Source organism: Sceloporus occidentalis, unplaced genomic scaffold (assembly GCF_023333645.1).
Source record: "Sceloporus occidentalis isolate IW3139 unplaced genomic scaffold, rSceOcc1.0.p SCAF_5, whole genome shotgun sequence".
Classification (NCBI taxonomy): Eukaryota; Metazoa; Chordata; class Lepidosauria; order Squamata; family Phrynosomatidae; genus Sceloporus; species Sceloporus occidentalis.
The window spans coordinates 84,318,149-84,341,117 of record NW_028316985.1 but is presented as its reverse complement, the minus strand read 5'-3'; the positions used below and the strand labels follow the sequence as shown (position 1 = coordinate 84,341,117).

The following is a 22,969-nucleotide window of genomic DNA, read 5'->3' as shown; positions in this document are numbered from 1 at the left end:
CAGATGAAAATGAAGGTGATGATTTGCTTTTGCTTTTTTTCAATCTGATTGTTTCAGTACCTAATACATTCACACAGAATTTCTGTCTTCCTGCATGTTGGTTATAGTTTTAAATCCACTGTACACATATTCTCTCCTGGCATACTACAGTACTTTCATTTTTTTCTTTACGTCTCATCAGTTTCTAAGCTTGATTTTGTTGTTTTAAGTCAAGTAGTTTTTAAGACATGAGAAGCATTTTAACTGAAAGGCTGAGCATCAAATTAGTAAAATAAATCATTTCTTGCACACAAGCTGCCACACATAAATATGACTAACACATTGGCTCATACACACATCCTTTCCTTTGCCCTTTCTCTCTGGGCAGTAAACATAGCAATAGTAATAGCAAGTACATTTCTATGCCACTTATCAGTTGACTTAAGCACTCCTTAAGCAGTTTACAATGTGTAAGCTAATTGCCCCCAACAAGCTAGGTACTCATTTTAGTGACCTCGGAAGGATGCTAGACTGAGCCACCCCTGGCTGGAATTGAACTCACAACCTTAGAAATCATAGAGTTGGAAGAGACTACAAGGGCCATCCAGTCCAACCCCTGCCATTCAGGAAATCACAATCAAAGCATCACTGACAGATGGCCATCCAGTCTCTGTTTAAAGATCTCCAAGGAAGGAGACTCCATCTCTCTCTGAGGGAGTGTGTTCCACTGACAAACAGCTCTTACTGTCAGGAAGTTCCTCCTAATGTTGAGGTGGAATCTCTTTTCCTGTAGCTTGCATTCATTGTTCTGGGTCCTAGTCTCTGGAGCAACAGAAATCAAGCTTGCTCCCTCCTCAACATGACATCCCTTCAAATATTTAAACAAGGCTATCATATCACCTCTTAACTATCTCTTCTCAAGGCTAAACATACCCAGCTCCCTAAGTCTCTCCTCATAAAGCATGGTTTCTAGACCCTTCACCATTTTGTTCGCCCTCCTTTGGACATGCTTCACTTTCTCAACATCCTTTTTGAATTGTTGGCAATAACAGAGGAGAAAACCAAACAAGCTGGTATCTTTCTGCAGAATTTATAAGTAACAATTACAAGTTGAAATTTAATGGCAATTACAATTAATATGATGCCTTGATTATGCTGTTTCATCCACTCTGAAAATCTGAACAAAATTATAGTTCACATTCAGAAGTATTTAATGGGAAATTTCTCCATATTTTAGCTCATATTTTTGCTTATTGTGATCCAGTAGTGTAATAGTCTACGCTATAAGTATTAGACTAGGACTCTTGGAGTCTCAGTCTTTACAGGAATGCAATGGCAAACCTCCTCTGAATAACTCTTGCCAACAGCGCCCAAGGATAGGATCAGCATAAGTTTGAGTAAACTTAAAGGCACATAACAACAACAATTTGCATATTGTGATTACAAAGTGGAAATGAGGGAGAGAGGTTTTTAAAGAAGCACACCAATGACACAGAACATTTGCATAATAAAAATATAAAGCACTTCACATTTTTAAGACTCTGGAAGGGAAATTTACTAGATTCCATTGATGCTACTTATTCCCATAAGCTCTCTTGGGATTCACATCATTTTAATTAAACATCCTGCCTGTGCATGTGATATTATGGGGTATGGACATCCAGTATGGTGCTGCTTGCAAAATATAGCATAATTTATTTCCCCATATATGCACACATAATGAAACTGCTCATACTTCTTATCAAATAGCAACTCATTCCACATCTAACACAGAAGTGTATCTCAGTCATGATGCTGTGCCCAATGCTCTTCCACACTGCTATTAACATGACTCATGCAAATCTGTCTAAATTACAAATTGCAGTGTTTGGTATTCCTTGTTCCAATTCACCAAATGTTTGTTTAAACCACCATAATTTACTACTCTCCTCTAAACGTTCACAGCTATAAAACACAAAGACAGGAAAGGGTAGATATACTTTTAAATCCAGCTTGGTCAAGGCTGCTGCCCTTTCCACAGAGTTCAATCCTGTTACCAGCAGACAGACAAATGCTTAAAGCTGTCACAATGCTTTAACATTTCACTTGCATTTTACAATTTTTATTCAATGACATACAAGGGGGGGGGGGGGGGTCACACAGTGTGATAAATGGAAATAATCTTCCTGAACAGATTTCAGAAACAGATTATTCTACAGCCCAACCATGAAAGAAAAAAGCATGGCTCAATTCAGAAATCCTTCCTGATTCTACTCTGCCCAACAGGATGAGTATAATGCCGCATTCTATCTGTTGTGTCTGTGTGAACATATGTCTGATAGGTGATTCCTATCTATCTTTAGGAATTTAGACTTCAGGATCAGCAGTATCTTCTGGCCCCTCCTGTTGCCTTTTTATTGGCAAACCAAGAGAGATGTTCCAAGACAGTAACCAACAGGGGCCTGTCTCATCACTCCCTATGTCATGCAGGTATTTTTTTTCCAGTATCAACCCTGTATACAGTAATCTGACAAATACCTACCACTCTCCACAATGCACTGCCTTTAATACCCCCACAGCAGCTGTTGTCTGTCGTTCAAAACCTTGTCCTATGTGATCTGCATGAGCTCGTGTCCTGTCTTCAAAAAGCATTTCACGAGGCTCACTAGTACGAGGTAGGTACTGCAGGTTTTTTATTTCATTGGTAGTTCTGTTAAAAAAAGAAAATAGACCCACATATTATATTTAGTCAAATTTACCTTTAAAATATTGTTTCATAAGCGGTAATATCAATGAGCAATTGTACAGTTGGCGAAATCTCATGTGTAAAAAAGGCAACCTATTATACAAGTCTACTTTTCATTTCAACTTACTTTGTTTCTGCTATTAATTTATACATATGTCCCAAATAGAAAAATTAGAAGAACAAAGATATCAATTTCAAAAAGAACCACCACACAAATTAAACTACAAATTAGTCTATCCTTTCATCCTAGACTATATTACAATTCTGGCACAACTACAGCTGTCAATATTAGCTTCTGTGAACTGTGCTTTTACTACATCATGAATATATTAACATTAGGGTAAGAATTCTCAGCCATTGCAATAAGGAGCCTTTTCTTTTTCTAAAGACTAAATAATGACAAAGTGGGAGACTTATATGACCTCAACTCAAACCAAACTCACTAAATAAAATTTACTACATATAGTCATTATATCACCTCCCTAGTCATTGACCATGCTGCTGCACTGCCTTGAACATGATGAAGTTAAACATGGTAACTGAGATGAAGGGGCAGAACAGATGGTTGGGAAGGAATGGCGTCTGGCCACGACCAGTTTGGGACCATAAAAACTGCATGGCCCACTCCCAAAGAGGGCTACCATCATGGTCCCAAGCCAGCGCCACCAGGAGTCCGTTTAAATCAACTCTTTTTTGCCAGAGTGTGGGGCCGGAGCAGCTTCTGGATGCTTTGGGAGCATGCATTGTGTAAATGCACACCCCCAAAGGGGCCAGAAGCCGCTTCTTTTGGTCTGTGTGATCCAGACTGAAGTTAAACAAAGGAGTACCTTCATCCTACTTTTCTCCACATATATAGCCTCCCCCCAGGACAGAGAAATATACTTTTTTTGTTCCTGTGACAGCAGTCACTGGCTGTGACCTAGAAGCAGAAACCTACATTGTCATCTTTTCTCGCTGTCATGCTCCCATCTTTCCAGTTTTTGTATGTAGAATTGCAAACCAACCTCTGAATACTGCTAGAGATAGCAACAAAATATTTACATAACTTTATATTATTCATCTGAACAACTTCATTTCCAAACAAGTTCAGCTACCAGAGCCATGCACAAATTTAAGAAGTTGGAAGGCATTAGTATCCCCTGTGGGAATGCAACCCCTGTAATTGTGGACTAAGTCTAACCGTTTCCACGTACCTTTTCCTTTTGAAAGGTGACTTTGGCATGTCTGCCACAGGAATCATTTGCTCTCCTGGACGTACCCACATGATGGGACCATCGTCACTATCCTTACGACTCTCTAACTTCAGACTAGAAAGTGTGCCCCATGGCAAAGTACACTGAAAAGAAACAGGTTTTTTTTAAAAGTCAAAATTATTTTCCAAACCCTACCATTTAAAACATTTGAAAATCTCTCAAACTGACACAACTTTCTATTAAATTTCAAAACAGTATGCATCCAACATGAGAATTTGTATGGAAAGCAAGCCAAAGGTCCTTCCCTATTCATTTTCCTTCTTACTTTCAAGAAAGGTGAATCTTCCAGCATATCAAGGAACTCTGGAAAGTAGTCCCCCACTTCCTCATCTACTGCTCCAACCAAGCTGATTTGTCTCATTGGGCCAGCTCTATAAGTACCATGGGAATAGGTTCTCTTTACCTGAAATCAAACCATATACAATTTTAAAAAGTGTCAATTGCTTTACTCTCAGAATAACTCACATTTGCAGAACTATACTGAATACTTTTTGAAACACAATAATATTTGGTAATCAAATTCAATTTCTTCACAACACTAAACATTTTTAAAATGTTAGTAACTTCCTACATTAATGTACAATTAGATAAAATGAGACACTGAATATAAAGAATAACATACATACATTACAAGACAGAAGCTAAGAAGAAAGTGGCAAGTATGAAAAGGTGGCCACACAAAACATTGGGGGGAAGGACCTTTATGTGGCTGTATTTTAATGATACTGCAATCCAGCTGAATGAGAACTTATACTATTGAGCCATCTTCAGTCCCATACTGAGAGAAAAGCAGGATATAAATTTAAAAAGTAACATTAAATTAACGTTAAATAAGTAAGCAAGACCATTTCTCTTTTCAGGAGCAAATGTAATAGAAACCAGAGGAACAGAGTACAGCTTTGATGCTGTCAGCCACTTTTTTTTAAGATGGTTCATTCCAAACCATCTCTTACTTTACATGAAAACACATAAATTTAATATAATATAAATGTAGGAAGCTACATGAAGTGGTAGTCCACCAGTTTTTGGCTCCTGATCTGTCACAAATTTCCAGTAACAGAAACAGCAAATTGTTGTAGCAAAAAGACACAAATAAGGAGGTGTTCCCTGGCACACTGGGGGGAAACCCTACCACTTCCCCACATCAGGCAAATTAAGAAGCACTGTTCTAGAGTATCAAAAAGGTTGACCACAAGATTAGACAGAGGTACAACAAGCAATTCAAGAAAAAGTGATTATTTATGACAAAAGTAGATAAAGTGCCACCCTTAGGCCACATGCCCAGGGAATTTTTAGCCCTTCTACCTATGTGTGCGTGCGTGCACACATACACACACACACCCTTCATTTTCAGGAGCAGTAATGTAGTGAACTGGGTAACTGCCACTAAACAGATGAGTTTGGAAGTCCTTGTAATTAAAAACTATCCACTCTAGAGGAAGAATCATATTAGCAACCTTATTTGCTACTTTTAATATTAGCAGTCTCAGGCTGGGAAAAGATATGAAAACTGTGAATGGACTGGAGGAATGAATTTTCCTCTATTATTAACCTGCTTTCACAGTTCTCATAACTATTTTTTTAGGGGGGGGGGTGTCTTTGTTTGCTTTTGCATTATGTAACCCTAGGAATTCTGTCTTCCATGAATCTCACCCTGGAGGGGATAGACACTAATCCAGAGACCCTTATAGTCATGGGGAACTGGATCACCTGCCAGGGATACTCTGAGCAGAATTAGACTGTGGGCCCTATTCTACCATTGACTATGAGGAGATGCTGGACCCCATCAGTGAAAAGGCTGAATACTGCCATGCACTATTTGCTGCATCATTTACCACCAGTAAAGTTTATGCCACAGCAGTAATGTGTCAGCACCAAACAACCTTTTGGGGAGGCCTGGAACAATGTCTAGTTCCGGCACACAACAAATACAGTCAGGCCTCTACGTTTGACGCTTGGACTTTTATTTGCAGCTTTGATTAATACGTTCTCTCTAGGAATCACTAGGTCTTCCAGAAAAATTGTGCTGGAAGTTGACTATAGAGTTACACTGGAGGACCAGAGATTCCTAAAACGTAGTGGTTTTTGATTTGCATTCCCCCCCCCCCAACTTTCATGAGGGCCCTGTTCCCCGAATCCAGTGAATGTGGAGGGCCTATTATAGTTTATCAACACCCCCTCCCGAAATCAATCTGTACATGTACTTCCAGTAACATTTTGATCTTTTCAGTAAATTTTGCATTTTTCAAGGGAAGTATGGTTCATGGTGAATCTGGAGAAAGAAAATGAGTCCTAGGCTCCAGGACTAATGAGGCCCCCTCTCTTATTTATTACAGAAGAACTGTTTTTTGTTAGGAATAAAAGATAAGTTATGCTACATTATGTCAGATTTTCAAGATGTACTATGAAAAATGACACTACTTTGAAAAAGTTCAACATATACACAGACTAATATTTGGCAGTGGTTGAACCAGCACAAGTAAAATTTCAATCTATGAAGTGGTTCTACCAACCAATACAAGCCCATATATTCTGCCTAATTCAAGACTTAGAATCTCATAGATTCACTGTCCCATCCCCCCAAATAAAATCACAAGTGAGACTACAGCAAGATTAATCTTTTAATTTATATATGATGAGGGATGGCCATTACTTTGAATTTTAAGTTTTAGCATATACAGTGGGACCTTGTTATATGCTGGGGTTTGATTCCAAGATCCCCCGTGGATAACAAAATCTGTGTATGCTCAAGTCTCATTAAATATAATGGCAGAGCAAAATGGTGTCCCTTATAAAAAATGAAAAATCAAGATTTGATATTTGAAATTTGTACTTTCTTTGAACATTTTCAAACTGTGGATGCTTGAATCCGTGTATAAGAAATCTGTGTATAAGAAGGGCTGACTGCACATTGTTTTAAATCAGAGCCTTCCCCTGCATGCACCATCATCCACAAGGAGAGAAAGGTAACCCAGCTCCATCAGTCCTTGCCTGAAACAAGAGCCCTGCCCTCCATCCACCATCATCCACATCGAAAGAAAGGCAACCCAGCTCCATTAGGGCTTGCCTGAAAGAAGAGCCTTCCCCTGCATCCACCATCATCCACAGGGAGAGAAAGGCAAGCTAGCTTCATCATGCCTTTCCTGAATGAAAAAAGCCCTCCCTCCATCCACCATCGAGAGGGAGAGGACAGGCCAGCTCCATAGGGCCTAATCAGAGTAAGAAGAAGGGCCCTCCCTCCAGTCCATCTGCCATGGTCCAGGCATCACAGGGAGAGAAGATCTGCTGAACTTTTTCCCTTCCACACTGCCATTCCCTTCTCCTTTTCTGTTTTGTCTCTTCAGATTGTAAGCCTGAGGGCAGGGAAATGTCTAATTAACCATTTGTAAGCCACTCTGATAGCCTTTTGGCTGAAGAGCGGGGTATAAATAAATAAATTATTATTATTATTATTATTATCATCATCTTCTTCTTCTTTATTTAGGGGTGCATTCATCTTTCTCTCTTTCTTTCCCCCTCCCCTTCTCTCTATCTTAGTGATGGTTGAGGATCAACAGAGGGATATCAGGGTTTTTAGTTTTAATTGCTGTTTTTATGCTTGATATTGTGTTTTTAATATGTTATACTATTTAATACTGTCTTAAGGGGGGGGGGGGTAAAGGGTTTTTAATTGTCATATTTTATATTTTACTGTTGTTAACCGCCCGGATTGGTTTGCCAGAGGGCGGTATACAAATAAATATTATTATTATTATTATTATTATTATTATTATTATTATCTCATTTCCATTTAAAGAAGCATACTTAAGTCTACGAAAGCTTATGCTACCAACTTCTTTCTTTTTCTCAGTCTCGAATATATTTCTTTGCCTATCTCATCTCCAGTTTTTATGGACATAAGCATATCCTATAACTATCCATTCTGTTCTCCACTGAACAAAATGTAGTGACATTTTCCCTATCTAAATTCTGGCATGGGAAAAGAAAACTCTCAAATACACACAGCTTCTCAGTTTATATAAACCTCTTTCTGACACAGAAAATCCTACAGCCTTCTTTAACTAACTAATCCTCTAATTAAAGCTTGCAGAATTATATTTTTCCATATAAACTTTACAGACATGCTTTAGACATATGAAATTATTTGTAAAGGATTTGCTTAAGTTGTAAATGAATATAAAGTGTGCTGGGTTTATTCTCTAAAACTAAATTGGCAATAAAATGTTTACATTAAAATTTTAAAAGTATTGACATGTAAAGGCAACATCCAGTGTGTCAGATTAGAAAAATGTATTACCTTCAGCTAATGAAGCCTCTGAGAAAGAAGCCAGCTAACTGATGTTGCTTTTGAGCACACATGGCTAGAAGAGAGTTTCAATTCTTCTTACTCAGTGAAAAAGAGAAGCCTCCCAGTAGCCCCATCACCAGATTTGAAGCTATAGTGATGAATCAGCTCCCTATCTAAAATGACAAATTATCTCTGCTGGTAGAGGGAGAAACCCACAGACACAGACAGAAAGAGGCTGTTGGAGAATCTTAAAGCCTCCTCCTAACTCGGTACTGGTTTTTAAGTGACCCAGATTGTGTCCACAGAAATCTAACAGAACTGGGCTCATTCAGACTGAGGTGAGGTATTCTATTTTGTTTACTTATGCAAAGTTTACATTACATGGCTGTTTCATTTCACATGTACATATAGGCCCCATACAGACAGGCCAAAATAAAGCTGCTTCAGGTCACTTTGGAGGTATGCTGTTTAAATGATGCATGCGTCCTAAGAGTCCAGAAGCTGTGCCAAAGCCACACTCCAGTCCTAAGGAATGGAGCGTGGTTTTGGTGCAGCTTCCGGCCTCTTAGGGTGCATGCATCATTTAAACAGCATACCTCCAAAGTGACCTGAAGCAGCTTTATTTTGGCATGTCTGTACAGGCCTATAGTTATCTTTTAATAAAAAAAGGGGGAGGATACTAGAGAACACACACACACACATATATATGTTAATAATAATAATAAAACCAAGTTCTTGCATGCCCTTAATGGGACCAGCTTTCAAATGGGATTCTGCCAAGATTCATCATGAACAAAAGGCAAACAACTCTATTTTAAGAGCTCTGTTGTATTTTTAAAAGTCATACTATGATAAAACTACTGTTAGTCCAGTGTGCCTTCAAGTCATTTCTGACTTATGCCAACCCTAAAGTGAACCTATCACAAAGCTTCCTTGGCATGCTTTATTCGGAGGAGGTTTGCTTTTTGTCTTCCTCTGAGGCTGAGAGAGTGTGACTTGTCCAAGGTCACCCAGTGGGTTTCCATGGCTGAGTAAGGATTTGAACCCTTGCCTCCAAAGTCATACTCCAACAATCAAAACACTATGTCATGCTGACTCTGGTAAAACTATGGAGTCAAAAAATGAAGGGTTAGATGCTTCCAACCACTGACCATGAAAATACACAAACCTGAGGCTTGACCTGTGGTTTTCTATAGTGTCTGGTCATCTAAGTATTAGTAAAGCACTTTAAAATTATGAAGGGTTATCCTTCTCAATAACTATTTCAATCATTTCACTCTGTTTTATGCAAGCTTGATACACTGAGAATTGATAGTTCTGTTTTCAATAGAGCTGCATGCTGACATTTAAAAAAAAACACAGAATGGTCAGATGCTGCTATGACTCAACCATGTCTATTTCTGGGTAATTAATATGCCAAGAAATGAAATTATTTTCATCAACAAGAAACACTTTATCAGTAATGTCAAAAAGATAATTGAACTGCTAAATGCAAGAGGAAAATCATGTAACTGCACAAATAGGAGTGATCTCTCATAAACTGCAACTTATAAAAATTATGAAGTTCAAAGTTTAATTCATGAATCTATTTAAAATATGTGCATGTCAACCTTTTGCCAATTGATACTCAAGGCAGGCAATTTAATGTCTTAAACACATCAAATTATAAAAAGCAAACAGGAAACAAACAAATGATGGAGCAATTAAGTCCTTCAGCAACAGAAGAAGACAGCTGACAAAAATGATGTAAAACAAACACTACAATGGATTAAATCCAAATTAATCATATCAATTATATTAAAATAAGAAAGAGGGGCATTCTGAAATCTCTGTGACATAATTGTCACTTGAAAACACAGCTGGCAGATCCAGCCTAACCTCAAAGAGCCCTCCTCCAACCACCATCTTGAGGGGGAGAGAGGCCTGGCCTGGAAGAAAAAGAGCCCTCCTCCAACCACCATCTTGAGGGGGAGAGAGGCCTGGCCTGGAAGAAAAAGAGCCCTCCTCCAACCACCATCTTGAGGGGGAGAGAGGCCTGGCCTGGAAGACAAAGAGCCCTCCTCCAACCACCATCTTGAGGGGGAGAGAGGCCTGGCCTGGAAGACAAAGATCCCTCCTCCAACCACCATCTTGAGGGGGAGAGAGGCCAGGCCTGGAAGACAAAGATCCCTCCTCCAACCACCATCTTGAGGGGGAGAGAGGCCAGGCCTGGAAGACAAAGAGCCCTCCTCCAACCACCATCTTGAGGGGGAGAGAGGCCTAGCAATTTTTTTGTATTGTATTGCAATTTTACTGTACACCGCTATGATCATTGCGGAATAGCAGTCTATAAATAAAAATTATTATTATTATTATTATTATTATTATTATTATTATTATAAAAGTGGTTTGTACACAGGGATAGAATCAAAAGCAACTTTGAAATGGAAAGTAATGTATAAGGGGCATTCTCTCTACTTATAAAGTCCTCCTGTCCTACAATGAGGAATGACTTAAGAAGCTGGGTATGTTTAGTTTGGTGAAGAGAAGACTAAGAAGTGATATGGTAGCTATCTCCAAATATCTAAAGAGTAGAAAAAGGAGCAAACTTGTATTCTGCTCCTCCAGCGCATAACCAATACATTCAAACTACAAGAAAACAGAGGCTAATAATAAGAGGATGGGACAGAACAATTAAATGATGGATTTCAGGTAATAAAAAACCTAGATTTACAAATGCATTAGTTTATGGTCATCAAGAAGGTGGTTGGGGTATCCCCTCTTTGAAGATATATTTTGAAGCAACCCAAATGAAAAGAATCTTAGAATTTGAATAGGCAAGGGAGAAGAAATGGGTAAGGTTAGAAAGGTCAATAAATAAAATGGAACACAGCTCAGTAATTAGACTGAGTGGACAGAAGCATAAAGGTAATCTGATTGGCCCCTTGAATGTAACTAAACAAGTCTGGGGAAAATAGCAAAACATAATGGTAAATGGAAACTTTAAATGGTTTTCTATAGAAAGTTTCAATACAAGCAATAATTATGACTTAGGGAGAACACTAAAAAAATTAAAAAACGAAGGTATTAGAGTTATAGGTGACCTGCTTGATGAAGAGAGTGGGATGGAGAGACTCAGCAATTTAATTGGAAAGGAGTATTGGGTTCATGCAGCTGGAATTAATAAACTGTTGAAGGATATAGTTAAAAATATGAAGGAAAATAACGTAACACCATTGGAAAGGATCATCAAAAAGATGCTAAATGAAGGCAAAGGTATTATTGGATTTATATACAGAGTAATATTAGAGCATCAGTTTAAACTCGTAGACATTTTGAAAGGAGTTTGGGAAAGAGATCTAAATTTAACAAGCGAAGATATACAATGGTGGATACAAGAGGTCAAGAGAAAGAAGCACACTAGAATAAAAGAGCAACAGATGAAATTAATAGGGCGATGGTACAGGACCCCTTCTCAGTTAGCACTTTTCAATAACAATCTAACAGCTAAATGTTGCCACTGCGGTGGGTCCAAGGGTTTTTACATGCATATGTGGTAGGATTGTCTCTGTGTTCAGAAGTTTTGGGGTGAAGTGATAAGAGAGATTAATAAAATTATAGGCAAGGACGTTCATTTGAGCAAAGAGAATTGTATAACATTAAATTTGAAGAATAAGGGACTGAAGAATAATGAAGAAAAAACAATAAAGTATATGAAAAGCAACACAGGCTGTGATAGCATCAGGATGGAAAGAAAGTAAAAATTGGAACTTCACCAAGGTAGATAAGTATTTGGCAGACAACTTGTTGTTTGAGATTATTAGAGTTAGAAGATTAAAATATACTGGAGAAAAGAAAGTAGAAGCTTGGAATTTGGGTTGGGAAATCCTGCTTGAGAAAGTTAAAGGGAATACGGAGTACAATGAAGCCAATAATGTAATTAAATCCCACATATTGGGTATTAATTGTAAACAGTGTATTGATTCTAAACTCTATCAAGCCGTGCGGGAGGAGGGAGGGGGCAGTAGGGAATGGGGGATAAGCAACATTGTGTATATGTTAAAATAATTTAATAGAGACTTATTTAAAAAAAGAAAAGAAAACAGAGGCTATTTAACCATTTTTTCTCCCTGCTATTCAACATCTTTTCCCTGCCCAAAAAGTGTATACAGGAGACTATGGCCTGTTACAGACTGCCAAAATAAAGCTGCTTCGGGTCTCTTTGGAGGTATGCTGTTTAAATGATGCATGCATCCTAAGAATCCGGAAGCTGCACCAAAGCTGCACTCCGGTGCTTAGGAATGGAGTGTGGCTTTGGCGCAACTTCCGGACTCTTAGGACCCATGCATCATCTAAATAGCATACTTCCAAAAAGACCCGAAGCAGCTTTATTTTGGCAGTGTGTAACAGGCCAATACTTACAAAGCAATCTGAAAATTAAACTGTGGGAATTTTTAAAAAAGGATCTCCAAAGATTATGCCCGGTAATTGATAATTTTCAAACATTGAAAGTATAATGCCTCGTCTCCTATTTTGGGGATTAGTTTCAATAGCCAAGGCACATTCCTCATACAGAAAACTAGAAGCACTGACTTGTGTCTCAAAAGGGTAATCTTTATAGAGGACAAGAGAGCAACCTCCAACACCATGGACCTAAGTCAGCCTGTGAATGGTCCAAATTCAGCCCATAAAGCATTCACAAGTTGCAAAGGGCCCAGCTGTGCCCCCCTTGCACATCCAGCTTACAACTGGGAAGACAAACTGCACACAGAGAAATCCTACTATTATCTGCAATTTCAGATCATCATTCTCCTCACAATCAGGAGGAGCCATCTGCTTTGTTTCTCCATGAATCACTGTTATGAATGTGTTGCTTCTGAGGGTGGATTATTCTGCCATCTCTGCATCAGGTGTGACTGAATCATTCCTTTGCACGCAACACAGAGGACGCATGAATTACCACACCCACAGCCAGACGCTGTCTGGAAGGAGCCACAGCCCATGTAATGAAGTATGTGGAGAGTTAGCAGGGAAGCTATTCTGACAGTGGGTATTTCTGAACTCACAGATTATTTTTAATTGTTTTACCAAGCATACTTGCATGTCCCAGCAAATTTTAGCTATTAGTGCTGTCAGGGAGCCAGCATGGTGTAGTAGGTTGAATGTTAGACTAAGACACTGGGAGACCAAATCCCTGCTCAGCCATGGAAACCCACTGGGTGACCTTGGGACAATCACACTTTCTCAACCCCTCTGAACAAATTCTGTCAGGAAAACCCCGTGACAGGTTTTTGCAGTAAGTCAGAAATGACATGAAAGTACACAACACCAACAGCAGCCAGAAAAAAAACTTTTTCTGTTCTTCAAGCAGCATTGTAGACTGCAGAAAATGGTAGTACAGTGGTTCTCAAGACTTTTTACCCTTGTGACTTCTTTACATCTACATCCAGACATCGTATCCTCATACACACTTGACATAGTATAGAAATAAAAGTACTGTTTGTTTAGTGTGTGTGTGTTTTCATTCACACATTCATGTGTATTCATATTTTAACATCTTGTAAGGAAATAACTTTCCTTCTCCTGCTCCTTCAGGCAGATGCTCCAGGTGCTCTCCTTGCCTTTCTCTTCCCCTCGAGAACAGATAAGGTTTGCAAAGCAAGGAGGAGGAGGGATCAGAGCCCCCAAGTATTGAGCCCTCCTTGAGCAACTCTTGTGCCGCCCCCCCCAGGAGGTCCCGCCCCAAAGTTTGAAAACCACTGTGCTAGTATATTTTACTTTGCCCAGGTGAGCAGTCTCTGTTTAGCAGATTTCATTTATACAGAAGAAGAGGATTAAATTAAATGTTTTTAAAAATAAAAATAGTCTCTTACCTGAGCATGAAAATTTGACATAGTTGTTGTCTCTATATCTTTCTTTCCCAAAATTTCCATTTTCACTGGTGAATTAGGAAAATTAAATGAAAAGTAGTCTAGAAAATCAGGTAAATACGTAGCTGCCCCATGAATAATTCCCATTACATAATAAGCTGCACAATTTTCATTTTCACTAAAAACCAGACCCACAAATTCTTCTGCAAATCTCTCCATCTCCATAGGAGACAAGTGGGAGAGTTCATTACTGTAGGCATGGATAACTGAAGCTCCTCCATTAGGTTGGTGCTCAATATGAATGAACTGTCTGAATTCCAACGTATCTAGATTTTTCAGTTTATTTTGAACCCGTGGCTCCTTTAATGAGACAAATGGAAATTCGCTGTTCTCTGGTACCTTGTGCTCAGAATCCATCTTGGGATCCATATTTTTTCCATTGAAATCCTTAAGGTGATTATCAACAATGCCTTTGGAGTCTTGATCCTCAGCATCAGAAAGCATTCCTGAGCAGATGGTCTGAATAGATTTACTGTACATTTTTGGACGCTTCCTTTTTTCACACTCTTTATGTTTCTTTTTCTTTTTCTTCTTTACTTTTTTACTCTGTAGATCTTCTGCTTTGCTTTTTGGTTTTTCCTTCACACCTATTAAAAGAAAGGTGTTCACTTTAATTTTTATGAAAAGAGACACACAAGTAACACACTCATGATATGCCAAGTAAGGCTAAGTACTCTAAATACATCTGAAGTGTAGCAATGCTAGGAGTATTCTTGATCACTTATTATTCAAGCTAATCTGTTTCAATGTCTGATAAGTTTTATGCCTACCATCATAATTACCAAGCCTAAATAAAGTGTCTGAAGCAACATATGCAAAACCAAGCTTCATCTGGCATTTAAAAGCTGTTCTTGATTTTCATCAAAAGTGGAAGAGCTTCATTATGGATAGAGAAAAATGGTAATTAGCTCTTTTTACTTATAAGTCAGTCACACAATACAGTTGTTAAATCCTATTCATTTTGTTATCTCCATCCTTTTTATATATACCTCAGACGAAAAACCCCCACAGGTATACACTTATAATGCAACAGGCATACATCTATAAAGTTAATAGACCTACTAGAATATCTAAGTTTTAGTAAAACTTTTTAATGTTGGCAAAAGACTTAAGTTGATGTTGGTTAAACCACACAAGAAATCTAGGTCTGCTCAACTAACTTGCTGGCCAGTATTCTGAACTACAATATGGTCTTCAGTAAAGCATTTTATTTGTTTATTTTTCAGCTATTTGAAAACTCAAGTTGAAATATGTAATAGAAATTTAAATAACAAAGTGTGGCACAGTGGTTTGAGTGTTGGACTAGTACTTTGGAAAGCAGGGTTTTGATTCCCAGCTAGGCCATGAAACCCACTGGGTGATTTTGGGCAGGTCACACGCTATCAGCCACAGGGGAAGGCGATGGCAAACTTCCTCTGAGCAACTCTCGCCAAGAAAGCCCCATGATAGGTTCACCTTAGGGTCGCCATAAGTTGGAAACAACTTGAAGGCACACAAAAACAAATAATATAATAACAATCAGTCATTGCTGAAATAAAATAAGATGCAGAAAAATCCAAGACTAGAAGGCAAGGAAAGAAGCATAACTCATTATAGCAGCGTTCACTCTTGTTCACGGTTTTGTTCACTCAGTCATATTGTGCTTTCCCTTCCTCTCCCACCCATTTCCCCCCTCAAAAGTCAGTGTCAATATTTGGGGAATCTACAAGGGGTTTGCTCCTTAAACTTTTTATAAAAGCATTTTTTTTAATTCTGCAAGCTTTGGCATTCCCTTAAGCCATCTGCTTCCTCCCACTTCTGCATGAACCATGTTGTTTTGGCTATATTACTAGCACTTTATTTTAAAAACACACAACTGAAACATATGTTAATGAAGCACACAAACTAGAATGAAAAGGGATCTTGTACCACCTTTGAAGCTAACTGTGCAAACGAAGTTGTAGCATAAGCTTTCATAGACTTGGGGACAAAGCACATGGCCTGCCAGGAGAGGCCAGAGGCCACTCTGGTCCACAGTTGTACCAGGACTGGGGTGACTGTGGTGACTGCACAACTCACTTCCAAAGTGGGCCGCTGCCTCAGTCCCAAACTGGCCGCCACCAGGAGCCGCATTTTTTCTGCTCCTTTTTCCAGCGGCTTCCAAACATCTTTGGCAGCCTCTAAGCAGCTTCTGTCAGCTTTATCTGGCCCATGCATTTTGAGCCATGATCTAATTCCTCAGATGCATGGAGGAAACTCTGAGGAAGCAGACCCAAGTCTATGAAAGTCTCAAACGTGCTACAAACTCTCTTTCCATACTGATATCCCAGAATAACACAACCCTGTCTCTGAACACAAATTAGAAGTTATGGTAAAATCCCATTAAACACAAAGAATACATCCCAGGACCATTCATGTAAAACAAAAAATACAGATAATTGTAAACTCTATTTTTCCTACCAAAAATGGTATGTGGAAGCCTACCATAGAATTGCACTGGAAGACCTGGAAATGCTAAGGAGCAAACTTCGTTAGGAATGTCCAGGTCCTCCAGCTTAATTTTATGGTATGTTTGGGATGACAATTGTCTGCAAAATCATGCTAGATGATCTAGAAATGCCTGAAGACTTGCTCTCTCTAGGAATGTCTAGGTCCTCCAGCACAATTCTATGGTATGCTCATGTCAGCATGCAGATAGCATACAGCAAATCAACAAAAGATAATGTGGAAACATGAGACAGCCCAAGGCAGTTCAAGAGACCCACTACTTTGTAGGGATAAGTGAAACTGTGGTAAAAGAATCCACATTAAAGCGGGTCTTATTTTATTTAAAAATCCTGGATAAATATAGAAGTATCTGAGGAGAGAGAGAAGAAGGTGAGCTTGTGCTCTGAGGATCAGTGTTGATTATTTGCCTGCGTTGTTTGGAAGCTTGTGTATTTTTTTGGTTTTGGCCATGCGCTCTCTCCCATATGCTTTTGTTAAGTCACTGATTTTGTTGGAGATGGAGCTAGCAGCCACTAGCTCTATATAGCTTCTGACCCAGTATTTGGAGCCCAGTAAACAGGAAAAGAAAAGCAGGCATAAGTTCTTTAGTTGTATATTCCTGCATGGCAGCAGATTTTTATGGTCCCTTCTGATTCTATGATTTTTAAAAAAACAAAAAACAGAAAGCCCTGGATGACCTTCACTAGAAAAGCTATTACATAAACAAGATGGCACTTTTGCTCTCCTTCATGATAATCCACCTCGTTTGATTTGATGAAAGCACTCAGATCAGAGTGTAGGAAGAGGATTAAAAAGGTTAGGTGTCTAAACCAGGGGTAGGCAACCTGCGGCCCACGGGCCGGATGCGGCCCGGCAAGGCCTTGGGACCGGCCCCAGCCCGTTCCTGCCGCCGATTGCCGCCAGGGCCTTTGGGGGACAATTGTCTATAGAAGCCTCAGAAACATGCATTTATACTAACATTTTTTAGAAAATCAGCAAATTTTTTCGCATGTCCTCCATTTTTTCTAAAAAAGTGTCTTCCACTTGAAAATTTTGTCCTACATTTGTCCTGGTTTATTTATATATTTAATTTTTTAAAATTTTTAATTATTTATTTTTTTGCTTCGGCCCCCCAGTTGTCTGAGGGCCAGCAACCCAGCCCCCGGTTCAAAAAGGCTGCCTACCCCTGGTCTAAACAGAGTAAGAAAAACAGTACGGTATAGTGGTTTGAGAGTTAGACTAGGACTCAGGGAGATCAGAGTTCTAGTTCCCTGCTCAGCCATGGAAGCCTTGGCAAGTCACCTCCTCTCAGCCAAAAAGGAAGGCAATTGCAAACAATGTGCACATAGCAAGGACATGTACAATGTATACAAAGTAGAGAGATGTTCTTAAAGATAACCTTATTCCATGTTATTCAAAGTTATAATTATTAGATCTGTCATTTTAAATTGGCCCCAGAAATAGACTGAGAGTCAGTGTAGCTAACAAAACACAGATAACATAACATGGTCACTCGTGTTGTGTAGCCCTAGTCTGGACCAACTGCAGTTTCCTGTTTGTAAAGAGAGTTCTACAGATTTGTAATCGTTACTATGTAATGGAAGGTTACCAAAGCATATGTACACCTCAATGTCCATTAACTGGCCATGGAGTATGTGTCCCAGGAAGATAAGTCCTACAGGGGTTTAGTCACTGTGTGAGGAAGGTAATGAATTCTTCAGAATGACCAAAAGAGTTCATTACTTTATGTGTCACTAACAGGATTTGAACCAAAAAGACTATAACTTATTTGATATTCATAAACTTTTGAAAAGTACCACTCTTTTAGGTTAACATCCGTCATGGCACTAGCCAAAAAAGGATTTTTCAACAGCTCATTTTTTCGGCAATGAAAAAGCCACCTTTAGCAGTTCTTCCACAGCCCTGCAGCAGCTTCCCAGCATTTTGGGGGCTTGCTGTGTGTAACCGCCATGCCACGCCACACCACGCCCCCAAGACACCCAGAAGCCAGCTAACATATGGATGCTCAGGACACCTTCAGGCCGTAATGGGGGCATGCTGCATGTGCATAGCAAGCCCCCAAGCTGTCCAGAAGGCAGCTTTTAGTGACAGTCTGTACTGGCCCTTAGTCGAGAATATCACTATGCAAAGGAATTGTAGCACCTTTGAAATTAACTGTGTAAAAGAAGCTGTAGCATATGCCTTCACAGACTTGGTCTACTTCCTCAGATGCATGGAGTGAAGTGTTACCCATGAAGAACTTTATAATCAGACTATATAAATAGCCATACCTGTGGTTATAGTGATGAAATAACAGATTCAGTTTTAACTACGGTTGTTAAGGGACAAAGGCAGGTGGAAAGATATTGCCTAAGGCCACTGTGGATGGATAACCATATGAATGCTAGAATATGGTGTATGCATGCTATGAACCAGAAAGGAAATATGATAAACTAGCTTGGAGCACTCTCATGAGATTGGATGATAACTAGTGTTATAATATATGTAGTGTGCTAGGAAGCAATTATTTCTGTACAACTCACTGCTGACAGATTAGGATATGAGGATATACTGTAATTCAGCTGTTTACAAACTATATGAAAGAAACTACATGGTACTATAAGCTTACCCTTCTGGAATAATTTCATTTCTCCATTCTCTTTCTTAATTTCTGACATCAGCCTGTGTTTCTTCTTTTCCTTCTGTTTTTCCTTGTCATTTTCTGAAATTTTATCTCTGATGATTTGATCTGAAAAGAAAACATTTTCATGCTCAGCCCCATCTTATAAATAGATATTATCATGGTTACGTTTTCTATGTTAGTCAGGCAAATATTCTACATAGTTCCAAAGCAGTATTTTAGAGACACATGGGGACACTGGTAGGAAGGGGAAATCACAACTTCTATTTAACTGTATCCCATCATTCTGCCAGTAGAAGTCCAAAATTAGAGCCTTCAACGTTTTGTACCTAACCAGGTGCATTAAAATTTAGCAATTAATGATTAAATATGTTTGAATAATTGAAGGGTGTGGTGCCTTAAGATATGTGATAATATGTGTGATATGACTTGTTACCTGGGTAAGGAAGAAAATGAAATTCATAAGTAATCCTCATAGGAGCTAACAATATGCTGGCTCCCAGCTAGATGAACTAAACAAATAATAATAGCATCCAAAACCCACAAAACAATAACACCTTTAATGGGCCAACAAAAATGCACAAAATGCATGATGCAAGCTTTCAAAGCTCCACTTCCAGGCCTGTGACTAACATCATCATTTTTTTCCTCCTGTATAATTTTTAACACCTTTGCCCAATGAAGAAACCAGTGAAGCTTTCAAAGCTTGCATCATATATTTTGTGCAGTTTGGTTGGCCCAATAAAGGTAATATTTCTTTGTGGATTTTGAATATTATTATATGGCTATCCCTGAATATGTTTCCTAGACAAATAATAGTTACTAACTGAATGACATTCTCATACTTTTGCAAATCTATAAAAGACTAGCAAGCCTATTTTTAATTTTTTTAAAAAACAAACAAACAAACAAGTATCTAGCAAAATAAAGATCTTAACAGAACAAAATAAGAACAATCCAAATGCTTAGATCAGTGATCTCCAAACTCTAACCCTCCAGTTGTTTTGGACGTTGGTTCCCAGAAACCTCAGCCATCTTGGTCAGTGGTCTGGGATCCTGGGAGCCAGTGTCAAAAACACCTGGAAGGCCAGAGTTTAGGAATCACTATCTTAACTAGTTTCACACTTCCATAACAAAGGAATCATTTCAAACTACTGCTGCAGGAGATTATATACATTAATATTCTAGTCTCTGCTGCAAATTGTAAAATATTACTATTCAAGCACTGTCTGACAAAGCAAAAATAGAAAAGGATTACAGAAAAAATACAACTTGCTTGCAAATGACTAAAACACTCAATGAAGTGTCCAACATCTGACATTTTGCCTAAACTAAACAAATTCTGCACATGACTATTTAAACATGAATTGTATTTAATGATTAAAATGTGCAAACAATGCTTATACGTTATTTTCACCAAACTAGCTGTTAATGTATCTAGCAACCCACATGTCAACTGAAATGGCATTCTAAATCTCACTATAAGAAAGGATTATTTCAATGAAGCTGCCACTGTTCTAAGCTATAGACAACATACCCAGAACAAATGGTTTAACTGACGAAGTGTGTGGCATTTCAGCCCCCCCCCCCCCCCCATATATCTTACAATGTTAAGGATGCCAAATTGTGCAGCTGTTTTGCATCCACTTGGAGAAATCATCCCACAGTATCAGTCACAAATTATGCAAGCTACATGCTGAGATCAAAAGCAACTAAGGCAATATATATATGTATATAACATAAGCATTTGTTGAGGGAGGGGAAAACTACCATATTATTACAGTGGAGTGTAAGAAGCCTAATCACAGATCACTGTACAATCTTTGAAAACAATCCTTGCCCCAGTCCAAGACAAAGAGCACAAAGAAACTATATAACAACTAATCACTTTTTTAGAAAAGCCAAGAGATGCAGCATCAAAAAGAAAGCTTTGGAGCTCCTAAAGAGGCTGTATGGATATTTATTATGATGCCCCTTTCTCATTCTTTCCCAAAACTATGAGAAAATAATTTTAACGTTTGTGAAAAAGAATATGAAAATACAAAAGACCTTCTGCTTATCAATTTACAAGTAACACTTGAAAGTGTTCCTTTGTAAACTAGAAGAATAAAGGAAGAGAAGATTGTTTACTGCAACAATGGCAACAATTTCTGAATAGAAATGAGGGGGAGAAAGCATTATGGAAATGCTAAGGGAGACGGTCCCATGCCTCATAAGAACCTAAAATAAAACACTTAAAAGTACCATATAACATATGAAATGTTTTCTCTTTCAGACTGATTTTTATTATTAAAAGTATCTTTTATGAAATGTTTTCTCTTTCAGACTGATTTTTTTAAAAAAAGAGAATTTGAATGAGACAGAGATACAAGCTTGGTAGATGAGAGAAATGCTGTGAATATAGTTCTCTCAATTTCCATAAGGCTTTTGACAAGGTGCCCTATGATACTCCATTATTATTATTATTATTATTATTAACCTTTATTTATAAAGCACTGTAAATTTACACAGCGCTGTACATACAATCTTTTTAATTAGACAGTTCCCTGCCCTCAGGCTTACAATCTAAAAAGACATGACACAAAAGGAGAAGGGAAAGGTGGTGGGGAAGGGGATGAGGGCCAGCAGTTCTTCTCTACCTCCGAGGTCTGGACCAAGGGAGATGGACTGGAGGGAGGGCTTGGCTTCTTAATGGATGGTTAATCTTCTACCAGGGAGGCCTATTGGAGCTAGCCTGCCTCTCTAGTAGGATAATACATATAAAATACATAGCAATACAGGAAATGATTCAATAAAACAGGCAACAAAAGAACAAGATGGACAAGATGGTAAGATGTGGCCTAGGTTATGCTACTGTTGGGTGCATTTGTAGCTGACTGATAGGCTAATCTATAGAGTATTCACTAATGGTTCTCCATCATACTGTCAAGAAGTAACAAGTGAGTGCTACAGGGTTCTCTCCTGGATCCAGTGCCGTCCGGTATCTATATAAATGACTTGAATGAAGGAACAGAAGGCATGCTCAGTAAATTGGCAGATGATGCCTAAATAGTAGAAGCAGTTAGAATCTCAAAAGACAAAAATAGTATCAAAATGACTTTAACAGATTGGAGAATAGAGCCAATGCTAACAAAAATGAATATCAATAGGGATGAATGTATGGTACTACATTTGCGAAGGGAAAATTACATGCACAAGTGTAAGATGGAAAATACCTGGACAAACAGTAGTGTATGTGAAAAGCACTTAGGCATCCTTTAGGAAATTTAACATGAGTCAACAGTGTGAGGTGGTAGCAAAAAAAGATGGGGCAACACAATCCTAGGCTATATCAATATAACTATGGCATCCAGATGAAAGGATGTAAAAAAGAAAGTCAAAAAGTGACCATAAGGCCTAAATTAGATAGAGCCATGTTGAAGAAAACTGCTTAGACACAGAAAATCTGGTAAGCTCCATCTTGGCATGCTCTTGGTATGACAACAGCTAGAACACCAGAATAAGATACAGTACAATGGTCAAGTGTAACAGACAAGGGCTGCAATCCAACATCCTTTAAGTGTAGTATAAATACAGCCTCCGTTCTTCCAGTCTTTGGACCCACATACTTCGCTTATGCATAAGGGACAAACGGAGGGAGAATGAATGGGGCATACTGCGCACCTCCACACCTATATTCAAGTCAATGGGCTTGAATATAGGCAAAAT

At 38.6% G+C, this 22,969-nt stretch overlaps 1 protein-coding gene across 1 annotated transcript in view; it reads right to left on the bottom strand.

The window, feature by feature from the left end:
- The window catches only part of RSBN1L (round spermatid basic protein 1 like), a 42,340-nt gene that overhangs the window by 1,939 nt on the left and 17,432 nt on the right, over positions 1-22,969 (bottom strand). The window contains exons 2-6 of the mRNA XM_089524605.1: positions 19,250-19,369; positions 14,098-14,741; positions 4,223-4,360; positions 3,898-4,040; positions 2,501-2,668 (exon numbers count right to left, since the gene is read on the bottom strand). Of these exons, the coding sequence (XP_089380731.1) occupies positions 2,501-2,668; positions 3,898-4,040; positions 4,223-4,360; positions 14,098-14,741; positions 19,250-19,369 (1,213 nt within the window). The remainder of the gene's footprint in view (positions 1-2,500; positions 2,669-3,897; positions 4,041-4,222; positions 4,361-14,097; positions 14,742-19,249; positions 19,370-22,969) is intronic.